At 36.3% G+C, this 21,302-nt stretch overlaps 1 protein-coding gene across 2 annotated transcripts in view; it reads left to right on the top strand.

Moving 5' to 3' along the window:
- The window catches only part of HSD17B12 (hydroxysteroid 17-beta dehydrogenase 12), a 169,942-nt gene that overhangs the window by 60,213 nt on the left and 88,427 nt on the right, over positions 1–21,302 (top strand). For both annotated transcript variants that reach the window (XM_037838721.1, XM_037838722.1), the window contains exons 2-3: positions 5,548–5,594; positions 8,321–8,396. In XM_037838721.1, the coding sequence (XP_037694649.1) occupies positions 5,548–5,594; positions 8,321–8,396 (123 nt within the window). The remainder of the gene's footprint in view (positions 1–5,547; positions 5,595–8,320; positions 8,397–21,302) is intronic.

The raw sequence follows: 21,302 nt of genomic DNA, 5'->3' as shown, positions 1-21,302 counted from the left end.
ATTATGGACCCCAGAAGAGCCATGATCTTTTAATCCAGACTTGTTGGGTGGAACCTTCTGATTGAATGTTTCCATGGAGCTGTGACCCACCCAACTGTGGGTGAGACCCTTTGATTAAATTATTTCCGTGGAGGTATGAACCTGCCCATTCGGGGTGGGTCTTGATTAGTTCACTGGAGTCCTTTAAGTGAGCTCATGGAGAGAAGACAGGAGGTGTCTTCTCTCAGAGAAGCGGAGAGAGACATTTTGGAGAGAAGCTAAGATATGTAATCCAGAGTTTGCCTCTGGGAGAAGCTAAGAGCCAACACAGACCTGGATGCTTGGAGATGCAGACAGGAAGACATTTGGAGATGCTAAGTTAAGAGATGAAGCCCAGAGTTTGCCCCGGAGAAGCTAAGAGAGGACTCTCAGATGCTTAGAGAGAAATGCCCCAGGAGAACCAAGCAGAGAGCTGAGAGAAGCTAAGAGAGACAGAAGCCCAGAGACATTTTGGAGAAAGCCATTTTGAAATGCATCCCAGGGGCAGAGGACCAGCAGATGCCAGCCACATGGCTTCCCAGCTGACAGAGGTGTTCTGGACACGATTGGCCTTTCTTTAGTGACGGTATCCTCGAATTGATGCCTTAATTTGGACACTTTTATGGCCTTAGAACTGTAAATTTGTAACCTAATAAATCCCCTTTATAAAAGCCAATCGATTTCTAGTATTTTGCATAAAAGCATCTTTAGCAAAACAGAACAGTAGGTTTTACTACAATGTTTAAATCTGTGAGTTAATAATATTCCTTAAAAACAAAACCACAATGATAAAAATACATGGGTTACCTTTGGAACATGCCAAGGAACCAGTTTATTTTGAAAATTGGCAAATAAGGTAGGAGAAAAAATCAAGCATATATCCTGCATTCCTGTGCAAACTGTATTTCAGGGTAATCAAATAATTGGCAGGCAATAATTTCCCTATGGAAATATTCTAGTTAATCAATGAAGATGGGAAAGAGAGAATTCAAATATCACCATTTTAAAACCCCTAATGAAAAATATATATCTAGGCAGTGATCATCAATGATTGCTAACATAAAAAACAGAACCAAACATTGTGTGCCTTCTGATGAAAATATCAATATCACTTATGCAGTATTGTTACCTCAAAAATCAAGTCTCTGTTTTCAACCACTAGGGGACAGAGGAACATGTTAAATTACGTCGAGAGAATTCAATCAGACAAATGCCTGGCTGGGAAAGTACAAACATATGACCCAATATCTTCAACAAATAAATTTTGAGAGAGGGAGGGGAGGACACATGATAGATAGATAGAACAATCCTGTAGAATAAAAGAGATTTAATAGACACATCAACCAAGTGTTAAATATGGAACTTATTTGAATAAATTATAGAAAAATTTTTGGAAATGAGGAAACTTTTATATTGATTGGATATTCGATATTAAAATGTAATTTGCATTTTTAGGCATGTAATAGTTGTATTATGGTTATGTTTCGTGGTGGATACATATTGAAATATTTATGGATGAAGTGATATGTCTGGAATTCACTTCAAAATGATGTGAGGTGGAGGGAGGTGGATAGGGTGTAGATGAAACAAGATTAGTCTCTGATAATCAGTGAAACTGGGTTATAAGTACATGGGGGGTTGTTATACTGTTCTCTTTTCTTTTGGTTATGTTTAACTCTTACATTAGAAAAAGTTTTGAAAAATTCTGGTAAGTTGAAATCTGAACAGGAACATAATGAAAGTCTATGAGATTATGAAAGATACAGTTAAGAAAAATATAGATACGTTTGCTCTCTCTCTGAATAGGGGAAGTAGGGACCGCTCTTGTGCACATGAAAATTGTGTAAAGAAAATCCTACTATACACCATAATTTATTTCCCATAATCTGAAATGGTTTGGAAAAAGTCATAGTGTGAGAAGTGGGAGGGACATCCCTAACCTTTTGAGACAGCTATGCTCTTAATTTGTAACAAACATGATCTCAGTATTGCAGAGATAATATTTTTAAATGTTTCTGTGACATAAGGTGTTTCAGTTTATGAAATATGCTTTCCCATAGAGGAATTGTATCTTACTCAACTTATTTTTACTATCCTTACTTTTTTAAAAAAATTTTATTACAATATATACAATAATGTGTGTACAATGAACTGTTCTTAAGTGTACAATTCAATGGATTTTAACACACACACACACACACGTAGCTGCCACCCAAATAAAGATATAGAATATCTCCTGCACCCTAGAAGATTCCCGTTTGCCACGTCCTTGTCATCTGCCCTCCTACCAGAGATAACCAATATTCGGACTTCTATCACCATATGAATTTTTCTTTTCTTGAACTTCCATAACTGGGTTCATAAATAGTTTGTACACTTTAATGCCAGGCTTTTTTTCACTCAGCATGATGTCTGGGAGATGCATCAATTTTATGCATGTATCAGTAGTTTGTTCTTTTCTATTGCTCTATAGTATAGCAAATATACCTTAGTTTACTTACTTATCCTCTTGTAGACTGACATTTGGACGTGTTTGGGTACTATGAATAAAGCTGCTGTGGCATTCATATCTCTTGGGAATTGTTGGTTCATAGGAGCTAAGTCATATTTTTAGTTGTAGACATACTGCCAAATAGTTCTTCCAAAGTGATTGTATCAATTTATAGTACCACTAATAATGTATTTTTCCAGTTTCTGTACATCCTCTCCAACACTTGGTATTTCAATTGTAGCCATTTTGGTGGGTGTTCAACTGTAAATTTTAACCACCGATATTGTGCCATCTTTTACATCAAAGTATTACACAAGTCCTCTTGTGTAAATTGGTGGTCCCAACTGCGATCAATTCTTCCTTGTAACCCTTTTATATATTTATTTTTATTTTTATTTTTAAGCTTTTTATATAACAAATTGAGTAACAAATATAAACTCAATTTCCCTTTTTAACCACATTCAAGTGTACAATTTAGTAGTAGTAATTACATTCACAATATTGTGCTACCACTACCAATATCCGTTACCCCTACTTTTTCATCACCTCAAACAGAAACTCTTTACCCATTAAGCTGTAACTCTCTCTTCCTGTCCCACCACCTCCACCCCTGGTAACCTGTACATTCCTATCTGTCTCTATGAAGTTTGCTTCTTCTAGGTGTTTCCTATAAGCAAGATCATACAATATTTGTCTTTTTGCATCTGGCTTATTTTACTCAACATGATATCTTCAAGGTTCATGGATGTTATGACGTGCATCAGAACTTCATTTCTTTTTACTCTGAATAATATTCCATTGAGTGAATATACCACATTTTGTTTATACATTCATCTGTTGATGGAAACTTGGGTTGCTTCCACCTTCAAACTTGGGTTGGCTGCTATGAACACTGATGTACAGGTATCTACTTGAGTCCCTGCTTTCAGTTCTTTGGGGTATATACCAAGAAATGGGATTGCTGGCTTATATGATAATTCTGTTTTCAATTTTCTGAGGAAGTGCCTGTATTAGTTATGGTTCTCTAGGGAAACAGAATCAACAAGAGATATCTATAAATATAAGATTTTATAAAAGTATCGCACACAACTATGGGGATGCACAGGTCCAAAATCCATAGGGCAAGATGCACGAGTCCAAATTTCATAGGGCAGGCAGCGAACTGGCAACTCCGATGAAGGTGTTTGAAGAACTCCTCCGGAAACACTTTGCTGGCTAGCCAAAGAAGTGAAGGTCCTCTGTCTTTCTCACTTAAAAGTCTTCAACTGATTGGATTAAATCCAGCTGGTTGAATTCTCTCATTGTGGAAGACATGCCCTTTGTTGATGTAATCAATCAAACTGCAGCCAATTGACTGATGATTTAATAAACCAGCCTTCTGTTTTATCAACCAGCCACAAACGTTCTTGCAGTAATGATTAGGCCACTGCTTGCTTGACCAGACACCTGGACACAATCACTGGCCAAGTTGACGCGTGAACCTAACCATCACAGTGCCAAACTGATTTCTACAGTAGCCGCACCATTCTACAGTGCCACCAGCAATGTATAAGTTTTCCTGTCTCTCTGCGTCCTTGTCAGCACTTACTATTTTCTTTTTCTTTTTTTTTTTTTTTTTAATATATATAATAGCCATCCTGGTGGATATGAAGCGGTATCTCATTGTAGTTTGATTTGCATTTCCTTATAAACCAGTGATGTTGAACATCTTTTCATGTGTTTATTGGATATTTGTATATCTTCTTCAGAGAAATGTCTGTTTATGTTCTTTGCCCATTTTTAAATTGGGTTATTTATATTTCTGTTATTGACTTGTAACAGTTCTTTTTATATTCTGGATATTAAACCCTGTTTTAGTTTCCCGGCTAAGAAAACAAATACCATACATTGGGTTGACATAAACAATGGGCGTTTATTGGCTCACGGTTTTGAAGCTAGAAGTCCAAAATCGGGACGTCAGCAAGGTGATACTTTTTCCCCAAAGACTGTGGCATTCTACTGCTAGCTACCAGTGATCCTTGGTCTTTGGTTTTCTGTCACATGGTGCACATGGCAGCATCTTCTCCTTTTCCTTCCAGTTTCTGTTGACTTCCAGCTTCTGGCCGCTCCCTGTGGCTTCTTTCTTTCTGTATCCAATTTCCTTTGCTTATAATGACTTCAGCTATATTGGATTAAGGTCCACCCCCAGTTTGGGCACACCTTAACTGGTAAGATCTCCAAAGGTCCTGTTTACAAATATTCTCACACTCACAGGATCAGGGGTTGGGACCTGAACTGCCTTTTGTCAGAGACATGATTCATTCCTTAACAAACCCTTCTCAAATACATGGTTCAGAATTATTTTCTCCCCGTCTGTAAGTTGTCTTTTCACTTTCTTAATAGTACTCTTTGACACTTTGAAAATTTACAAGAGTTGTTAAATTTTGATGATGTCCATGTTATCTACTTTTTTCTTAGGTTGTTCATGTTTTTAGTGTCATAGCTAAGAAGTCACTACCAAATCCAAGGTTATGAAGGTTTCCCCTGTGTTTTCTTTTAGGAGTTTTATGGTTTTAGCTGTTACATTTAGGTACTTGATACATTTAGAGTTAATTTTTGTATGTAGTGTTAGGAAGGGGTCCAACTTCATTCAGTTGTAATTGATATCCAGTTTTCCCAGCACCGTTTGTTGAAGAGATGTTCTTTCCCCAATCAGTGTACTTGGCACTCTTGTCAAAAGTCAATTGGCCATAGATATGTGGGTTTACTTCTGAACTCTCAAATCTATTCCACTGATCTATATGTCTATCTTTATACCAATACCACAATGTTTTGATTAGTATGGTTTGGTCGTAAGTTTTGGAATTGGTAAGTATGGTACCTCTGATTTTGTTCTTCCTTTGTAATACTGATTTAGCTTTTTGGGGCTCCTTGTGAGTCCTTATGGATTTGAGAATTGGCTTTTCTATTTCTGTGTAAAAGGCTGCTGAGATTTTGATAGGTATTGCATTGAATCTGTTTCCTTCTAACTCTTAAACTATTTTTTTTTCTTTTCTCAGTTGTCACAGGTAGTACTGATGGAATTGGAAAATCATATGCTGAAGAGGTAGGAAATTTTCAAGATACTTATTTTTGGTATAAAAATTTTATAACAAATATGGAATGATCTTTCTTAGTAGTTTTGATTTTCGAGGTTAGAAACAGATAAAATGTTATACAGTACAATTGATTATCCTTTGTTTCTACTGTGTCAGAAATACCGGGGTTGTTCAGTTTTTTTAAACCTAGTTTCGGTGCAAAATAAGTATTAAGCTTTCTATCCTGGCAATTTGACCTGGGAAGAATTTCATGTAGTTTTATTTTATATGGACAATCTTCAGTTTAGTTTTAAAACTCAGTTGAGTTTTATATGGGCAGTCCTCAGTTTGTTAATGGATTATTATTTTTAAAGTTAATTATTTTGAACTATTTTCCAAAAGATAGAAATATTATTATTACTATTATTATTATTATTGACTGTTTAAGTTTCCAGGGGAGCCCATGGAATCATTTTCACAAGAAAGACTGCAATTCACAGGAAGATAATGACATAGGCAAAGGATTCATGCCCTCTCTAATGTAATTAAAGAATAAGAAAGCATAATGTTTAAAGACTATTATACAAAGCAGGAACCTTGGCAGTATTCTTTTCTGTGTGTGTGATTTTTTTTATAAAATTTTTTTTTTTTATTCACACACCATATAATCCATCCAAAGTGTACAATCAGTGGCTCTTGGTGTAGTCAGAGAGTTATGCATTCAGCCCCACTTAGCAGTGTTTTCTGCCTTCTATTTCCCATGAAGGTACCACAGCTTATGATACTGCCTGATTGCCATGAGGATCCCTCAGATCTTTTGAAATTCTTCATTTGTCATTTCCAAAGTACCTTTGTGTTTTCTTAATCCTTCTTCATTTTCTCAGCTTTTAATCTTGAAGACTGTGAAAACTACAGAAAAGTTGCAGGACGAATACAATGAACACCCATATACCTTTCTACTGGATTCACCAATTGTTAACATTTGGCACATCTAACTTTATTTTTGTTTTTGTTGTTGTTGTTATGTGACTGAACCATTTGTGAGTTAGTTGGAGACATCATGACAGTTTACTCCTAGATATTTCAAGCATGAATCTTCTAAGAATAAGAACATTCACCCTTACAATCATGATATAGTGGTCATACGTAGAAAATTTAACCTGATACCATACTATTGTATAACTTACAGTCCATATGCAACTTATCCCAGTTATCCCGATAATGTCCTTTATAGCTTTTTTTTTCCTTTGGTATCCAAAACTCAATTAAGGATTATTGCATCTAGATGTCATGTTTCTTAATCTCCTTTAAACTAGAAGAGTTCTGTAGCCTTTTTTCTTTTACAACAGTAATAGTTTTAAAAATCCAGGCCAGTTGTTTTGCAGAAAGTTTCCCAATTTGGATTTGTATGATTGTTTCCTTATGAGTAGATTCAGCTTAAACATTTTTTTTTTAGCAAAAAAGCTATGTGGGTGATGTGTCCTTCTGAGTTTGTCTTATCAGGAGGTATGAGAAGTCCATTTACCCCATTATTTTTGGTATAAGGAAATCATTTAAGAGGGTGTCCACCACAATTCTCATCATAAAGGTACTTTTTCCCCTTTGTAACTAATAAGGAATTTATGAGACGATTCTTTGAAACTGTATGAATATCCTATGTCCCCACAATCTTTTAATTTTTCCCTCTTCTTAACACTTTACACCAGTGTGGCCCCTCTGTCACAACTGATGAAAGACTACTCTATTATACCATATTATTAACCATAGTCTGTAGTTCATGTCAGGGTCCACTGTGCTATACAGTCCTATCGTCTCTCTTTAAAAAATTTTTATTCTGGCAACATGTATACATCTTAAGATCTTCTTCCTTCACCACATACAAATATATAATTTAGTAGAGTTAATCACATTCACAATGCTGTGCTGTCATCACCACCAACCATCACGAAAGCTTTTCCATTTCATCTTAAACAGAAATTCTTCACCAACCAATCACTAAATCCCCATTTGCTACCCCCCACCCCAGCCCTGGCATCCTGCACTCTAGTATCCGACTCTATGAGTAGCTATAGGTTTTTTTTTTTTTTAATTTATGTTTTGGTAACATACAGCCTAAAATCCCCTCCCCCCCAACCACATTCATATATATAATTCAGTGGTGTTAATTACATTCACAGTGTTGTACTACCATCACCATCTGCCAATGCCAAAACTTTTCCATCACCCCCCAAAAGAAATTCCATATCAACTAAGCTTTAACTCCCCATTTCTTACCCTTTTTCCAGTCCCTGGGAACCTGTATTCTAGTTTCTGATTATGTATTTGCTTATTCTAATGATTTCATATCAGTGAGATCATCCAGTGTTTGCCTTTTGTGTCTGGCTTATTTCACTCAAAATTCCAGCAGCCTACTTTTCAGAAATGGAAAAAACCAGTCATCAAATTTATTTGGAGGGGTAGGGGACCCTGAAAAGCCAAAAATATCTTGAGAAAGAAAAATGAAGTTGACTTTAAAGTATATTGCAAAATTACAGTGGTCAAAACAGCATGGCACTGGCATAAGGATTAGGTATATTGACCAATGGAATCAAATGAAGAGTTCAGTATTGCCATCTTAATGCTTTTAGTCTTCTAATCTATGAACATGGAGTGTCTTTTCATTTATTTATGTCTTTTTAAATTTCTCTAATTTCTGTTGTAAAATGAATTATACAGGTATGATTGAACTGTTTGTTATCTTTTTTTACTGTTTCAGTTGGCAAAGCGTGGAATGAAGGTTGTCCTTATCAGCAGATCACAGGATAAACTGAAACAGGTTTCCAGTGAAATAAGTAAGTTCTCACATCGCTACTTCTCCCCTCCTCCTCACCCCTGCTCTCGTTCTCTCTCCTGATTGCAGAAGGAATTCAGATAATCTAAGTTGAATGCTTTCAAGCAGATATATAGCACTGACATACTGATTTACAGTTTGGAATGCTTCTTTTTCATGCTGTTGAAGTGTTTTAAAGATGGGTCATCAATTATTTGAAATTAATTTATCCCTATTGTAATTCGTTTAAAATATGTTTAGTAATTCATTTAGTTTCTGTTGTCATTAGTCAAACTCTAATTCTTTTATCACGTTCTATTGAAATCCTTTTCTGTTGCTTTATTTCCATATTCTTCACTGTTCTTACTCTTTTGATTTCAGTGTCTAAATGTATAACACATATGATTGTGGGAAAACACAAAAGGTGGCATATACACATTCAGGGGAACTGTTTTGAACTTTCTTCTTAGCCAGCTATGCTTGACACCTGAGTTATAATATGGAAATAGCACTCTTTTAACTGGTGTCTTCTTAACCAACCAGGGATAAACCAATGCTGTTGATTTCCTCGGTAAAACATGCTGACTGATACCTGTGGTGTGGTATGCACGCCATTCATGGTCAGTAAGCTTCTCAGTATGATGCTTGTGTACTTCTACTTCCCATGTAAAATTATTTGCTTACTAAGAGTCATTCATTTGTTCCCAAACTTACTTATGTTCGGCCTGTTGTTATTAAATATTCTAAACTGATGAAATATGTAAAAAGAGGAGCTAATTCTACAGAAACTAAGTTGACTGCACTGAACATAAACAAGAAAAGTGAGTTCTTTCAGGATTAACTTCAAATTTGGGGTGAACAAGACAAATGTAAAATATTGGAAAAAATTAGAAAAATTTAGGAGAAATTTGTACTCTAATTATTTTGTACGTGTTAAAGTTTTCACTGCACTTTAAAGGAGCTGAAACTGCAGTCATAAGTGAGACATCATGAGTGTGGTTTATGCAAGAAAGACTATGGAACTCCAGTCAGCAGATCCAAACTCAAAGACGAGGCCTTGATCCTCACAGAGGATTGGTGAAGGATACGTTTATGGTTAAACTAAAATAAGATGTTGATGATGCGTATTTATCATTTGCTATGATTCCTTGCTTTAAGTGACTTTTCTAAGTAGCCAACTAACAAGTGGTCCCAATTCCTTCAGATGAGAGAGTGTTTCTATTTTATTTAATGATTAACATTACTAACTTTTATATAGGGCTTTATTATTTTTTCATTCCCTCACATGTATTATCTTCTTTAATCTTCCCGGCATCCTTGTGAGGTATATTTTTGTTGTTTTTCTCAGCTCATAGACAGTCCTACTGGGCTGTTTACATATGGGCACACTTCGTCTTTCATCGAAAAACAAATCTTTATCTGTAGATCCCAAAACTTAAGTGTGCTAAATCTATTTCTTTTTCTCTCTTTTTTTAACCCTGGTGAGAGCAGAGATCTTTCCAAAGATGAGCATGTGGTATACAACTATACAATAAATTGTTGGCATTTAAGGATTTTAACATTCAAAGTTTAAACTATTTAAAGGCAGCCCTGAGAGTCCAAGACATACAGGATTTTGTAATTTTGCTGAGGTGTGAATTCGAATTAAACTGTGATGCTAATGAGCCTGAGTTAATTACTTAGTAGGTGAACTTAACATACTGCTTGGGTCCTAGTACTGTTTTGTTGTTTGCTACTTGTGGTCATGTGTATAACAACTCTTCATGTCATAAAAATGCTATGTGTTTGTATGTGTGTGTAAAAACTGGTTCTTAATGAAAGCAAATATCCATGTTAGTGATGGAAATAAAGGTTCATAGGGAATATAAGCTTATGATTAAATGGAAGGTTTAATTTTAAAATGCCTTGTGATCCAAATGAATCCACCATCTACTCAACACAGGGACAAGAGAAACTGCCTCATGATTCTCGTTCAACAAGTGCTTCAGCCCATGCAAAAACTGCCCAGTGATTCAGAATATACTTTAATGATATTTGAGAATTTAGTTAATTTATGTTATGAGTATGAGGTGACATGTGACTGTGGGCAGAAATGTGATTCCATAGAAAGTCAGGATCCTGTTCAAACGTTTTCATGAAGAAACAGATGATGGATGCACTAAATTGACCTTTATTATTGGGAAAGTACTTTTTTGTTTGTCTGTTTTGTTTTGTTTTTTTTCCCCTTGAAGATTCTGAAAAGTGTTTTTCTGGCATAATATAAATTTAATGAGAGGTGATATCACCAAACCATGCTGTCAGATTCTAAGCTTAAGAAATACATAGAAAAAATTTATAGGTTAGGACAAGTTTTCAGTTCAGATGTAAACCAGCTCTTTGGGAAGATAATGTTTTCATGAACGTTATCTATTCCAGGAGGAGGGGCCAGGATTTAAAGTTGACAAAGATATACTGACTTTGTTTTTTTTTTGTTTGTACCTTCAACAAGTATTTATTGAATGTCTACTGTTTGTACTGTGGTAGACAGTGAGGATACAGTGGTGAACAAGATAGATGCAGTCCCTACTCTCATGGAACTTATATTTTAGTGGAGGAAACAGAGAAAACAAATAAACAACCAACAACAGACAAATAAATTAAATAATTGCAGTTTGTAGTAAGTGCCATGAAGGAACAAGGGGCCAGAGAGAGAATAATAGAGGGGTATGTAGTAGAGGGGTACGTATTTTGTGGCAAGATGGAAAGTTTTATGATTGGCAGGATATTTAAAGGGATCAGAATAATAACATCTTGCCTATATAATGATACTCATATGATAAAGCTGGAGCCTTGGGAGAGAAAGTATCCATTGGGCCCTTTTTGGGGGTTGTGGTGGCTTAGAGCTATGTACCTCAGAAAAACATTCTTAAACTTAATCCATTCCTGTGGGAGCAAACCCTTGTAAATAGGACCTTTTGATGAGGTTATTTCAGTTAAGGTATGGCCCAGCTGAATCAGGATGCATCTTAATCCTATTACTGAAGGCAATATAGGGAAGGTCACAAAGAGAGAGAGAGAAAGCCACACAGAGGCAGCCAGAAGCTGGAAGTCAACGGAACTAAGAAGCCAAGAGAGGCTGCTGTATGCATTGACATATGACAGAGAAGACAAGGACCAAGGATTGTTGGGAGCCAGCCCGAGAGTGCCACAGTCTTCTGGGAGGAAGCGTTGTCTTAATGACATCTTGATTTTGGACTTCTCCTAGCCTCAAAACTGTGAGCCAGTAAATTCCCATTGTTTAAGCCAACTCACTGCATGCTATCTGCATTAGTAGCCAGAAAACTAAAATGGGTGTAATGGTGGAGGGATTATATGTGCAAGTTGCACTTGATGAATCCTCTCCAACATTTCTGTTTCATTTATACTTTGGATTCCTTGCTCTACATTAACACCAGGAAAGTTCTGGCCTCTCAATCTCATTAAATGTAGGCTTTCACGGAGTCCAAGTTTCAGTCAGGCAATCATGTTAACTCTGACATGATTCTAGCTGTATGAGCTAACCATTAGATCCTCGGTCTCTGTTAATGGCTTATGTAAAAAAAAAAAAAAAAAAAAAAAAAAAAAAAATTAGCCAGATCCTGTATTATATTCTTTTTTCTTTGGTCTAACACTCTTAGAATCCATTCCCACACATATTGCTCTGGTTTCTCAGTGTATAAACTATTACCTTTTAGGTTCGACTTGGTATGTGTTCCCCTAACTCTCATTATGGGTGGCAATAAGAGATAGTTGATTTGGGTCTTGAGAAGAAAAGGAATTCTCTTGCAAGAAAATGGCCCTTACAGGTCTGGTATGATTGTTACAGAATCTTCCAATCAGGAAAAGCTAATCTTAGACATAGGAGAACAGGCTATTTCCTCAACTCTGTCTGAGTCCATCCATATAGCCTTATTTCAAGTCTCAGGGTCTCACTCCTTCCTCAATGAATGCTTTTACTTTCACTCATGAGACATGGGAAGGCTATAGAATTCAACTAATATTGTAATTCTGCACCTCACACAATTAAATCTGATGTTCAGCAAGATAAACTCTGTGGCTATAAGAAACAAGTTTAGGCTGGTTCTCTGATCATAAATTTGAGCTAAAAGTTTAATGACATGAGCTTGTGGTTTTCTTTCTGTAAGTGCTCCAGTGCATTCAGAAAGAACCATACCATGCCATAGTCTCTGCACTTATAATTTCTGCAAGAATCAAATGCAGTAGTCACTTGGTCCCCCAAGGCACTTCTTTTTTTTTTTTAATTAAATTCAGTTTTATTGAAATACATTCACACACCATACAATCATCCATGATATACAATCCACTGTCCACAGTATGATAACATAGTTATGCGTTCATCACCACAGTCTATCTCTGAACATTTTCCTTACATCAGAAAGAACCAGAACAAGAATAAAAAATAAAAATGAAAAAAGAACACCCAAATCATCCCCCCATCCCACCCCATTTGTCCTTTAGTTTTTATCCCCATTCCTCCACTCATCCATACACTAGATAAAGGGGGTGTGATCCACAAGGTCTTCACAATCCCACTGTCACCCCTTGTAATCTACATTATTATATAATTGTCTTCAGGAGTCCAGACTGCTGGGTTGGAGTTTGGTAGTTTCAGGTATTTACTTCTAGCTATTCCAATACATTAAAGCCTAAGAGGTGTTATCTATATAGTGCATAAGAATGTCCACCAGAGTGACTTCTCGACTCCATTTGGAATCTCTCAGCCACTGAAACTATTTCGTCTCATTTTGCATCCCCCTTTTGGTCAAGAAGATACTCTCAGTCCCACGATGCCGGGTCCACATTCATCCCTGGGAGTCATACTCTGCGTTGCCAGGGAGATTTACACCCCTGGGAGTTGGGTCCCACGTAGAGGGGAGGGCAGTGAGTTCACCTGTCGAGATGGCTCAGTTAGAGAGAGAGAGGGCCACATCTGAGCAACAAAGAGGTACTCAGGGGGAGACTCTTAGGCACCATTACATACACCTTTAGACTCTCCTTTGTGGTAATGAGCTTCATAAGGGCAAGTCCCATGCTCGAGGGCTCAGCACATCAAACCGCCAGTCCCAATGTTTGTGACAACATCAACACCAGTCCAGGTGAGGATGTCCAACACATCCGCACCTTCCCCCAGATCCTCGGGGCTGGGGAGGGAGAGGCTGTAAATATGTTTTTTATTATCTGCCCAAATTACTCTAGGATGTGTCACTATTTCACTCCAGCCTATACTAACCTACCGTATCTCACTTCCCAAGGCACTTCTTTAATAGGTACTTTGTTACAGTCAGCTCAAGGCATTAATTTGATCGTCATGTTACTGCAACATGGATCACTAGCATTCATTGGAAAGAAACTTAGCACTGTGTTCAAGCCTAAGGGCACAATTAAACCAATACAAAAATCCTGTCTTCCCTGTCTTTTAAGTCCATTTCTTGGGATCCCACTCCTGATATCAGTTTCTCAATCAGTCAGAGTCCATTCAGGAAACAAGTCACACAAGTTAGTTTAAGTAGGCTGACTTGTTTCTTCTAGTTCAGCTTCTAAACTTACTCCAGTGGTTTAAACTCACCCCTCCCACTTCTCTATTGATTTAAAGAAGAAAAGAGGAAAGGGGGAGATTGAAGAGGAAACTACTTGCTAACTGAATCAAAGTGAGGGATCCCTTCTTGGCTCCTTTCACCTTCTAACTTCCCACTGTTATTATGTAATCTTAGGAATTTCATGCCTTTAGAAGTAATTCCTTGTAATGTGGAGGACAGCCTACTCATCAAAGTCAAAGTTCTTCAGAAAAAATTAAAAAGGATTATGTATAATTCAGTTGGGAACTAGATATTTCACCAACATTGGATAAGTGATTTGTCTGGATTAAGTACTGAGATAAAATTACAGTTCTTTCTTATTTTATTGTCATTGTTAGCCAGGATTATTCATATATTAAATATTTTTGCTAATTTTGATTTGTCAAAGAAAAAACCTCTTAGATAATTTTTGAACACTGAGATGAGTTTTTACTTGCAATAAAGCATAATGCAAAGGAGACTAGCTTTCAGAACAACTTGTTGGCTCACAAAATATAGAGATAGTGATATTTGCTCTTCATATTATTATGTGGTAGTTGAGAATTCTGATTGGATATAGCTAAGTCAGTTTTCATATAAAAAACACATTCTGTTTTTGATAACAAAACCATACAGATTCCTGTTTTTAATAACTTATCTCAGGGCATAAACTTTAGAATGGCCCTGTAATTCCATGTAATTCTCTTGAGATGCAAAGCTTTTAAGAAACATAAATCTTATTGGTCAAATAGAGGTCCAGTTTGGGGTCAGATAGAGGTCTAGGTTGGGGTCAGAATGTCAGTTTCAGTTTTTCAGTCTTTCCTTATAGTCAAATTTGTGCTGTTAAGGCATCGGTTTGTCCAACAGTTTTCTTTCATTAATGTATTTAGCCTGTTTCATTTGCATAAGTGCAACAAGAGGCATTAACATATAGAAACCTTTCTGTTATATGTTTGATAAAACTAGTTTACATATCCAAGACCAGGAACAAAGAACCATCCAACTTGCCTCTCCTGGTTTTCCCTGTAGTACCAGTAACCATAGAGGTATTGTCCTACTCCAAGATCCCTAAATTCATCAGTGTTTAAGGCCTTCAAGAAAATGATATTCTTTGTACCTATAAGACTGAGACTCCACAAGCCATAGGACAGGTCCCAGGATATTTGTCTGGGAGGTATGTGAAATATTGTTTCCACAAATGACAGTGCAGTCCTTGTTCCTTACTTGTGGGCTTTACCATTAAATGAGACATTTCTGGCATGGTCATGGTTACAGATTTGTTTTATCTAATTATATCCTGATAGGGAGAAGCATGGATTCTTCTTCAGTCTATGCAAATAATTACATTACCGTGTAAAGTAAAAGAACACAATAAAGACATGTAATATTTGACCATTGTAATGATTAGTTTTGTAGACAAGACCAATCAAAATGTGTTGTTTTCTACATAATTATCATCTTTGAATTTACCTACTGGTTTATGTTTCTAGTGACCATTGTTGCTATAACAAACCATCCCAAACTCAGGGATGTAAAACAACAACCATTTTAGATGTTCACAAATGGTTCTGGTCCGAGATTTTGGCAGGACTCTGGTAGACAATTCTTTTGCTTCTCATGGCATTGACAGGGGTTACTCATTGGTACTTAGCCTGTGGATGGTCTGGTCTGGAAGGTCCAAGATGGCTTCATTCACATAACCAGTGCCATGGTGGGGGATGGCTAAGACTGATGGCTGGAATGCCTGCATGTAGCCTCTCTAGGATGGTCTTTTCAGAATAGTTAGATTTCTTACATGATAACTGTCGTCTACGAGAATGAATGTTCAAGAGAACTAGGCTAAAATTGATGTTATTTTATGACCTAGTATCAAAATTTAGATAGTGTTATTTCTGCCATACTTTGTTGAACAAGGCAGTCATGAACCTGCCTAGATTCAGGGGCAGAGGAATAGGCTCCACCTGTAAATGGGGGAGTGGCATGGTAACATTGTAGAAGAACTTGTGGGATGGGAGTTACTGTCATGGAGATCTTTTGAAAACAGAATCTGCCACAGTTTATAAATTATGGGTGTATTAGGGTTACCCAGAGAATATATTTCCTAAATTCTGAGAGATCGTAGGAATAATATACCATTTAAACATTGTTTTATTCCAATTTGTACTAGTTAGCCTAAATGATGGTTAGTGAAAAATGAAGAAGAAAAGATATCTTCTCAAGACCAGTATTAAATTTCCTCATCATTTCCATTCAATCTTGCATGATTGATTCTTGTTCCATTGGATCTTGAGCCAGTAGCATGCGTTTACAAAGTGTATGATTTTGGATTAAAAACATCCAATAAAGACTGACTCAGTTAGTTTGCTCTTGTTGGCAATGTTGGCTTATTCTGAAGGACCTGGCCTGTCAGTCGATCTTCTGCAGCATCAATAATAGTCAAAAGAACTGATACAGGCTTCATGGAGGCTATTATTGTTTTGATGTTTCCTCCTAAAACTCAATTTCTGACATGCAGCTTGTGCCCAGGGCCTTTAGGCAAGCCTGAAGGGAAAGTAAGAATCTGTTAAAAAGACTGATGTTCTCTAGTTAATTCCGTATAGTAATCAACAGTGTCAGTATAGAAGAGAATGGAATCCCTGATTGGGGTATCGTATAGACTTCATTGGATTTAGTCAGATTTTCCTGAGGGTTTGAGCCTTATTTTGGACACTAAATGCATTGACAAATCTCCAGAGACTTACATAAAGTGTGTTTTAAAATTGCCACCAATTAACAAGAATATAGTATGCTTAGAAACTGAATCTTAGAAACCATTTTGCTGATGGTTGTATCAGTCTTTGTATAGAATCATTGTTCCAGTTTGCTAATGCTGCCTTTTTGCAAAAATACCAGAAACAGATTGGCTTTTATAAAAGGGGTTTTATTTGATTACAAAGTTACAGTCTTAAGGCCATAAAGTATCCAAGGTAAAGCATCAACAATAGGGTACCTTCTCTGGAGAAAGGCCATTGGCGTCCGGAAAACCTCTGTTAGCTGGGAAGTCACGTAGCTGGCATCTGCTCCGGAGTTCTGGTTTCAAAATGTCTTTCTCCCAGGACATTCCTCTCTAGGCTGCAGCTCCTCTTCAAAATGTCACTCTTAGTTGCTCTCCAAAATGTCACTCTTAGCTGCTCCGAGCTCCTTCTGTTTATCAGCTTGTTTATATGGCTCCAATGATTTAATTCAGACCTGCCCTGAATGGGTGGGATAACATCTCCATGGAAATTATCTAATCAGATGTTTCACTCTCAGTTGATTGAGTCACATCTCCATGGAAACACCCAAAGGATTCTAATCTAATCAATACCTGCCTCCACAAGATTGCATCAAAGGTAATGGCGTTTTGGGGGCCATAATACATCCAAACTGGCACAATCATTAATATGTCTACCCATCCTGAAAGTAAACAAGTGTTGAAACGTGCGTTATCAGTTACACCATAGCTATACATAATTGACCAGGAAGGTGAACTTTTTATTGATTTAACAGTTCTTCCCATATTATGTGCTTGAAAAACAGAACAGCTCTCACAGGAAAGTTGAGCTAATTAAAGACAGGGAGAATATGCAACATATGTAATTATTCTTACTATCCTCTTTGCTCAATAGTGCTATCTACAGGCTGTCTGGGAAGCACTAAAGATAGTTTAGATATAAAATATATCTTAACATCTTTATTTTTTTTTTTAATTTGAGCCCTGAATTTGGAAATGCAGTACCAAAAAGTGTTGTCAGTCTAGTCGTTATAGCAGAATACAAGCATAAGTCATAAGTGCCCACCATAAGAAATGTCTTGGTTTAGAGTGACAGTAATTAAAATAAAACATAGTAGCAGAAAACAATAATTATTAGGACATCTAGCTTTTTTCCAGAAATGAGGAATTTTCCTTAAAAAATCATTCAAGAGTATGACGAAAGTCAACACAAAATCTTAAAAAATTGACAGGTCATTAGGAAGTGAGAATATTCTGAGGAGATAAAAAACTGGTTAGCTAGGCTGGATATAGAAGGTACAAAATCATTTTTTACAGCTTTCTCATTAAAGGAAGACTATGTTTTCAAAGATCAGTTTTCTTCACAACTGCTGGTTTCAGACTCTTGAATTCATAAGTTTCTTTGTTAATTTTAATATCTTACACATACGTGTATTTGGATGACAAGTTAAAGCTTTCAATTTTAGCTTGAAATATATTAACTTTATGAGCTTGCACATACTACATTGAATTTGCCATCCTAAGTGGAGCTTTCTTGATGAATTTTTAACCTTTAGACATTGTCCAGGTACCCCTTTTCAAAATGAAGAAATTAGAATGGTCATTGCCCAAATAGCTCTGAAAGACTAAGATGATCATCAAATGAGAGGAAGGAGTTGTAACAGAGAAGTTAGGATTTAACAAATAATTATTACTACTGAATCATATTGACATTTCTTTTAGTTTCTAGTGTATTACAACAGCCAGAAGGAAATACCTGAAATTTTGGAACTGTAACCCATACTATACTTTGAAATTTGCTCTATTACTACCTGTTAAACTGTATTTTGAAGTTTATCACTTTTCTGTATATATGTTATATTTCACAATAAAAAAAAATTTTTTTTTTAAAGAAATTGTCCAGAAACCAAAGATTCCTCCTTATTATACTCATTAAAATGTTAGTTAAGTTGAAATTACAAAGCAGCAATCATTACTGATACCAAGTTGGTCAAACAAATATTTGAAGAGTAATTGAGTTCAAATGATATGCAGCATTGTCTGAACTTCACAAAAGCCAATCCTTTTATAAAGACACCAATTTTGGCCAGTAATTCTTCAAATATTTTTTCTATCCCTCACCTTTTTTCTAGGACTTAAAAACACATATGTTAATTTTATTGAAGTTGTCCCTTAACTCACTGATGCTGATTTTTTTTCGCAATTCAGTTTTATTGAGATACATTCACATACCCTACAATCATTCAAAGTGTACAATTAGTTGTTTACAGTGCCATCATATATTTGTGCATTCATTACCAAAATCAATTTTTGAACATTTTCATTACTCCAAAGAAAAAAATAAAATAAGAATTAAAATACAAGTAAAGAAGAACACCTAAAACATTGCATCCCCCGTATTATTCATTTAATTTTTGCTCCCATTTTTCTATTTCTCTGTCCATACACTGGATAGAGGGAGTGTGAGCCACAAGGGTTTCACAGTCACACAGTCATACCTTGTAAGCTGCATAGTTACACAATCATCTTTAAGAGTAAGGCTAGTAGGTTGCAGTTCAACAGTTTCAGGTATTTCCTTCTAGCTGTTCCACTACACTAAAAACAAAAAAGGGACACCTAAAAAGAACCTCCAGAATGACCTCTTGACTCCATTTGGAATCTCAGCCACTGAAACTTTATTTTGTTTCATTTCTCTTCCCCTTTTGGTCCAGAAGGATTTCTCAATCCTATGATGCCAGGTTCAGGCTCATTCCCAGGAGTCATGTCCCATGTTGCCAGGGAGATTTACACTCCTGGGAGTCCTGTCCCACATACAGGGAGGGCAGTGAGTTTATCTGCAGAGTTGGCTTACAGAGAGAGGCCACATCTGAGCAACAAAAGAGGTTCTCTGGGGGTGACTCTTAGGCACAATTATAAGTAGGCTTAGCTTCTCCTTTGTAGCAACAAGCTTCATAAGAGCAAGCTCCAAGATCAAGGGCTCAGCCTTCTAAATTGGTAGTCCCCAATGCTTGTGAGAATACCAGTAATTCCCCAGATGGGGAAGTTTAATATTTCTGCATTTTTCCTCAGTCCCTCAGGGGAGTTTGCAAATATATCTATATATGTATATGTATATATGTATATATATATGTGTGTGTGTGTGTATATATATATATAATATATATTTTGCAAATGTATTTTTAGTCTTTGCCCAAATTACTTTGTTACTTTAGGATGTAACTGATGCTGTTTTTTTGTTTTTTGTTTTTTTTATTTCAGACTTTTTTCTCTTTCATTTTGGATAGTGTCTGTTGCTGTGTTTTCATATTCACTAACCTTTTCTTCTGCAGTTAATCTAATCTGCTGTTGTATTTTTTAATCACAGACATTGTATGTTTTTCCTTTATAAAAATTTAGGTCATTTTTCAAAACCTTGTCTCTTATTAAAATGTTTACCCTCTACTTTCTTGAATGTATAGAATATATCTGTAACAGCTGTTTTAATATTTTTGATATTCTTGTCTACTAATTTTGCCATATGTGTAATTTCTGGATTTGTTTCTCTTTATTGATTTTTCTCCTCATCATGGGTTGTACTTTCCCGCTTCTTTGTATGCCTGATAAATTTTTGTGTTGTTTGGTGCTGACTGTGTGTGTGTGTGTGTGTGTGTGTGTGTGTGTGTGTGTTTAAAAAACATATTTTAGAATTTTGTTCAGGGATGTAAGTGATTACTTGGAAATGGTTTGATCCTTTCCAGTCTTGCATGTAAGTTTTGTCAGGTGGGACCAGAGCAGCCATTGTCAAGGGCTAATTTAACCCTGTTATTGAGGTAACACTCTTCTGAGTACCCAACCTGATACCTCATATTTCAGGAATTCTGCTTTCTGGTCATTGGAAACATGAACTAATCCCAGCTGTGTGTGTGTGAGCTCTGGGAGTTTTTTTGCCTGCTTCTTTTGGCTGTTCTTTCTCTGGCTGCAGGTCTGATTATTACTCAGCTAAAGTTTCCCAAAGAACACTTTGCAAATCTCCAAAACAGTCTGTCTCTGTACTGTGCTTTATGTCCTTTCCAAATTCTCAATTCTGTTTCTTCGACTCAGAGGGGACTGCTGGGCTCTGTTTGAATTTTTCCTGTCTTCATCATGGCCTAGATAATCTTTGCTGGCAATAGTCTAGGGCAATTGATCTACATAAACTTTAAAAAAAAAGGGAATCCAATCCTTTTGTGTAACTGTTTGTACCAGGCCTGTCATGATTTTGTTGGGGGTATGCCCATTTAGTTTAGCAAGTACTGTTCTGCTGAATGTACTTTTGTGAAATTTTACTGTTTCTTAATCTTAGGCAGTTAAGATCCTTTTGAAGTTTAGTTTTTATGTTCCAATTTTGGCACCTGTGGTTTTCTAAACTAATGTGGGATCCTGTTTTTAAAGCTAAGGAAACAATTCATGGAGTGTAGCTTATTTTTCCTTCATTACTCTTTGTTACCAATTGTTTACTCTGATAGAGAACAACATCTGTAATATGGGTGGATATTTTGTTAGAAATGTAGCATACCTACCAATTACATGGCCCAGCCAAATTAGCATGTGTTGGTCTGCATCT

The sequence above is a fragment of the Choloepus didactylus genome, chromosome 6, assembly GCF_015220235.1.
Source record: "Choloepus didactylus isolate mChoDid1 chromosome 6, mChoDid1.pri, whole genome shotgun sequence".
NCBI classification, from domain to species: Eukaryota; Metazoa; Chordata; class Mammalia; order Pilosa; family Megalonychidae; genus Choloepus; species Choloepus didactylus.
Note: the sequence above shows the minus strand (reverse complement) of the source record. Positions and strands in the feature narration are given on the sequence as shown.